General features: G+C 39.1%; 1 protein-coding gene across 1 annotated transcript in view; it reads right to left on the reverse strand.

Moving 5' to 3' along the window:
• LOC107699414 (transducin-like enhancer protein 4) overlaps positions 1-6,006 on the reverse strand; it is a 44,491-nt gene that overhangs the window by 17,580 nt on the left and 20,905 nt on the right. The window contains exons 5-6 of the mRNA XM_016500659.1: positions 1,767-1,829; positions 157-231 (exon numbers count right to left, since the gene is read on the reverse strand). Of these exons, the coding sequence (XP_016356145.1) occupies positions 157-231; positions 1,767-1,829 (138 nt within the window). The remainder of the gene's footprint in view (positions 1-156; positions 232-1,766; positions 1,830-6,006) is intronic.

The following is a 6,006-nucleotide window of genomic DNA, read 5'->3' on the forward strand; positions in this document are numbered from 1 at the left end:
CTATCTATCTATCTATCTATCTATCTATCCATCCATCCATCCATCCATCCATCAAACTTTTAATCTATCCATCAATCTGTCTGTATGTATGTCTACCCATCCATCTATCTATTTTTCTATCCGACATATCAGTATGAGAGGTCAGAGTTCACTCACCCCTATGATGGCGTTGAGCTCTGCCATGGTGACCTGTTTGGCACGTTCCACCGCCTGAACAACCTGCTGTTGATGCTGATACACACAAAGATACATGGTAAGACAGAGATGCAGTATACACACTTGTAGACAAAAACCCAAGCACACTCAAATAAAATGTGAATTAAAGTCTCACAAAAATGGTATTTATCCTCCATCTCTCTCACACTCTCTCGCTCCATCCCTGTCCATCACACACACACACACACACACAGTCAGTATTGACAGACATATCACTCTGTCCTTCCCCGTCAGCAGACACTAACTCAAGCTAATGCTAAAGGTGACCTCCCAATCAATACAGTTCCGCCTGATCTTTTATTGCTCATCTGCCCAAATAAATCCTCCTCATTTAAAATGAGGATCCATTCCAGACGTTTTATTGGACCACAGCTATCCTCAAATGAAAGGGAGCTCTATCAGTATACATTATATTAAAGGTTATATTTACAAACAGACTGTATGAAAATAATGAACGGTAAACAGATGTTATTTACAGAAGTCTTACTTTTATTTAGTCAGAATAACAGAACTGTGGCTGATTAATGGGTGAATCTCAAGAAGAAAAATTGACAAATGCCTTTTTTTTTGCTTAATTAAAATTGAAATGAACAATATTTAATCAGATTATTATAGCATTATGCACAACAATAATAATAATAATTAATGATAAATTAACATATAATATACTTTAATATTATATAATAAAATAGCACGTCATATAAATATATATCAATATAAATTATATAATAAAATTATATATATTAAATATATAATGTTCTTGCAAATATTTTTAAGAAATGATGTTAATCCTTTCTCATTTTCCATTTCGGTTTTGAACTCTAAAGGTGAGTTGCATTAATTCATAGTTTGCATTCATGCAGAGCCCACTGTAGACTCCAGAGGACTGTAGCTCCAAAGCTTTGAAGATAGCAATGGATCTATGGCTCCTCGACAAGGGAACTGGAGCTTTGAATATGCTGGGACACAGAACAAACCATTCCAGTCTTAGCCATCCATACTAACACAACAACAACAACAAAAAACATCAGGGTCGGAAAAAGTGGAGAATGCATAAATTATGACACTTATTTTTGGGTGAACTGTCCTTTTAATTTGTTTATTTTCACCAAGAACTCCTCAATTTGTATATGAATCACTAGAATTGGATGTTCTGACTCATTTGAAAGGTGAGTCATTGTTGGACTTCTGGTTCAGCCAATGGTGTGACTTTGGAGCCTGCTTGTAACACTAGTAGCAGAACTGCTAATAAAGCAAACAGTGATGCTGGACTCAAGCTGAATTTGCAACCTGAGCTCATCAAGTCATCGCAGACAACTTTCGGTAACTGAACGCGGCAGGAGTTTGCGGCTTCGTTAAAAAACGCAGGATATCAGCAATCCTTGTTTAGTCAGAGATGTGAGACAGGGTCGTTAAAATCTAGAAGCTGTCTGCCATACTGAGGGTGGATCAGTTTGACGGGGAGGGGGGAGAGAATGTGTGTGTGTGTGTGTACGCCTGTGGGAGAAGACCCCAGAACCCTGATGAGCTGTCAATCACTGTCAGCGTACCTCCTGAGAGAGGAAAGGGATGATTTGAGCACAGATAGCACTGAGTCGCTTCACGATCTCCGCCTGCAAGAGAACACACACGTACACATGCTCGATTAGAAGAGAAAACAGTGACAGTGATAAACCTGTACAACTGCACTGGGCTCTCAATTCCCAAGCACACAAATGGCTTCAGCTTAGATTATATTCATGTCAATGTCTAAGCAACAAAAGATACACAAGACAGAGAAAGTGAATGACAGATAATAATGAAATGAGGGCCATTTAGCACAGCTGGGATGGAGGTTTTAGGTTAATTGTAATTTTGTGCACATGAATGATAAAAAAAACTATTCCTAACACTAGTAACCACCCAGAACACCCAGAAATAGTTAAAGGGGTCATATGATGCGATTTCAATTTTTCCTTTCTCTTTGAAGTGTTACAAGCTCTTGGTGAATAAAGAAGATCTGTAAAGTTGCAAAGACTAAAGTCTCAAATCCAAAGAGATATTCTTTATAAAAGTTATGAGTCAACCACGCCTACCTAAAACGGCTCGTTCTAACACACCCCCACATGTCTACGTCACGATGTGGGAAGATTTGCATAACACCGCCCAAATGTTCACACATCAGACCGATGAGCTTTGTAAAAATCTACGCTTTTCAGAAAGGCGGGGCATAGAGGAGAAACAATAATGTACAGTATGTGGAAAATAATGTGTTTTTTTTTACCTTAAACCGCATAAACACATTTCATTACACCAAATACACCAAATAATGTTCTTTTTAGCAACATCATATGACCCCTTTAAAAAAAAAAAACTCATAAAACCCTAGTAGCCACCAAGAACACTCTAGCAATCACCTAGCAACCATGCATAAATGCCCTAACAACCACTCAGAACACCCTAGCAATCCCCTAGCAACCACCAAGAACACTCAAGCAACCACCAAGAACTATGCATGTAGCAACACTCTATCAATTAGCGACAAAGCAACACGCTACTATCTAACAATACAACCTAGCAATGTGTTAAAAACCACTCATGACATCCTAGCAACCACAGAAATCCCCTAGCAACCACCAAGAACTATGTAGTAACACCCTATCAACTGCATAGCAACGTGACCAGCAACAATCAAACAGAACACCTTAGCAATGCAAAAAACACCCATAAAACCATAGCAACCACCAAGAACACTCTAGCAATCATCTAGCAACCATATAGAAATGCCCTAACAACCACCCAGAACACCCTAGCAACCACCAAGAACTACGTAGCAACACCCTATCAACTACATAGCAACGTACTATTATTAAACAGAAAACCTTAGCAATGCAAAAAACACTATAGCAATCACCTAGCAACACTCTATCAAAGCATAGCAACGTGCTATTAACCAAACAGAACATCCTAGAAATGGGCTTAAAACAACTCAAGATGTCAGAGAAACCACCCAGAACACCCTAAGCAACTGCAAAGCAATACCCTATCAACCATCCAGCAACACCCCTGCAATATGCTAAAAACACTCATAACATCACCCAAAAAAAACCCTAGCAACCAAAAACCCTAACAATGAACTAAAATCACTCATAATGCCCTAACAACCACCCAGAAAACCCTAGCAACCCCTTAACAACCATACAAAATACCCTAGCAATGCACTTACAGCACCTCATGACATTCTGGTAATCACCCAGAACACTTTAGCGACACCCAGCAACCACATAGAAATGCCCCAGCAATGCTCAAGCAATCACCCAGGACATCTTAGCAACCACTTAGAACACCTTAGCAACCACATAGAATTGAAGCAGTGAGTTTCACATGGGCAAGGTTTTCAGAAAATGTGTCTAGTTTGTGTGTGTGTGTGTGTGTGTGTGTGTGTGTGTGCGTGCGTGTGTGATGTTGAGGAGCAAAGCAAACCTGTGTTTTAGAGCTCGGTGTTTGTAGCGGAGCTACTTTAAACTGCACACCACCACACAATATATTAAACAAAATTCATAACGATGTAAAAAAGTAACATACCTGACTTAATGCTTTATATATTTATTAATTAATGCAGATCTATCTATCCATCCATCCATCCATCCATCCATCAGTACAACAATCTATCTATCTAGTACAGTCAGAATATTAACTTATGAAAATCAGGTTATGATATTTCGTAGAGTAGCTACTATTAGCTGGAAACATAATTATTAGCTGGCATAATACTTGTTACTCCTGCCATATGAGACTGCAGACGACTGAACAGAAGCATGTTCAGTTGTTTGCATTTTTTTTTGGGACACAGTGTAGCAGTGATGCTGAACATCTGCAGATTGTGTGCGTGAGTGTGCGCGCGAGTGAAACAGAGCTCATTTGTGTATAATGAGGTTGAGGGAACGAGTGATGTAACCGGTTTGGAATGAAACAGAGTGTGTTTGAGAAAAAGAAAGAGAGCGCAGGAGGGAAATTAAGAAACAGAGGAGGAAAACAAGACGTGTGGATGTTTGCGAGGAAATCCCAGGGTGCCAACGTTTTAGCATAATGGCTTTGTCACTCGATCAAAAGGACCTGAGTAGGTGCAGATGCCCCGCTGCTTGTGTGTTCACATATAGGCTATTTACCCAGAATTCATGTGAGTGTGTGAACATGTCTCCACATTTGCATAGACTTGCTGTGTGTGTGTTCAGCAGTTATTAACTTTCTACCATCCAATGTAATGAATCATATTTTCACTATATCTACATGACTTCATGACATGTTTGCATGTCAGAAAGGCAGCAACATTCGCAGCTCTGGGCCGTTTGCGCTAATTAAATGGCCGAGTATAATATTTGCTCATAAATGAACTGGACTAATGCTCAAATTTAAATATTAATAAAAAAAATCTAAATATTAACATTTAAATAAAAATAAACCTACATAAATTAAATAATAATGATAGAAAAAAAAATCCATCTACATTAATGAAACTAAATCAAAATAACCTATCTATCCATCCATCCATCCATCCATCCATCCATCCATCCAATATCTATGACTATATAAAATAAAATAATTTAAATAACAATATATATATATATATTATATACACACACACACACACACACACACACACACACACACACAGTTTAAAAATAATAATATAATAAAAAGTACAATAAAGAATGTCTGTATCTACATAAAAATTGAATAATAATTAGGATAATTTATATGAAATGTTAAAAATGAACGTTAATTCATATTAAAATAAAAATATATTAAAATCAAAAGTTTTTGGGTATATGACATTGTCAGATGCTGCTTTTGTTTGGACGAGTGTGTGTGAGTTTGTATTTAGTTTGTAATACAGCGCAACAGTGTACACATGTGCAGGAATGTGCCCACATCCCCCCTCTGTAAGTGCTCTCCCCCTCTGCACATTTAATTACCCATGAGCCTTTGTATGTGTATAGGGTTTTGTGCATATATGTGTGCTCGTGTCCTCCTTTGTGAGCGTGTCTGATATTCAGTGCTTTACTGCTCTCTTTTCCTCCCTCGTTCTGTTTCTTTTCTTCCTTTTTCCGAATGGAAGGGCCATCAATCAGAGAGAAAGAGAGGGAGAGCGAGGAGAGGAGGGAGGAGAGAGGGATATTGGCGGAGCGCCAAGGGAAGAGAGGCTGGCACACTGCCCAGAGAAAGAGAGAGAGTGAGCATCACTAGAGCGAGCCAAAATGAGAGGAGGGAGTTTAAGACAGAGAACAAGCACAGATAGAGAGAGACAAGGGGTGAAAGAGACAGCGACTGAGAGAGAGAGAGAGAGAGAGCAGTGTGACAGATGAGGAGAAGAGAAAATGAGGCCTTTATTGAATACCTCTGTGCCTGTGACCACAATCAGTGATTAGAACGTCATTGCTTAATATTTGCCTTTAAATGTCTGAAGAGAGAGAGAGAGTGAGAAAGAGACAGAGAGAGAGAAAGAGGCTCCATTAGACATAAAGAGGGCAGGCTGATAAGACCAAACCTGCATCTGGGGGCATCACTTTAAAGGCGCGTGTGTGTGCGTATTCGTGTGGCTTTATATTTCCACTTTTTTATGGTTCTGCTGTTTTTTTTTGTCCACTATCCCACCTTTCTCTCTTTCACACACACCTCACTGCATTGACTGTAATCATAATGCCAGAGCCATTAGAGGGGCTGTTTCACAGTATTGCTGAAAACCACAGGCGTGCACGCACACACACAGACAGACAGACAGACAGACAGACAGACACATAGACAGATAGA

This window comes from Sinocyclocheilus anshuiensis, unplaced genomic scaffold, assembly GCF_001515605.1.
Source record: "Sinocyclocheilus anshuiensis isolate Anshui unplaced genomic scaffold, SAMN03320099.WGS_v1.1 scaffold766, whole genome shotgun sequence".
In the NCBI taxonomy this organism is placed as follows: domain Eukaryota; kingdom Metazoa; phylum Chordata; class Actinopteri; order Cypriniformes; family Cyprinidae; genus Sinocyclocheilus; species Sinocyclocheilus anshuiensis.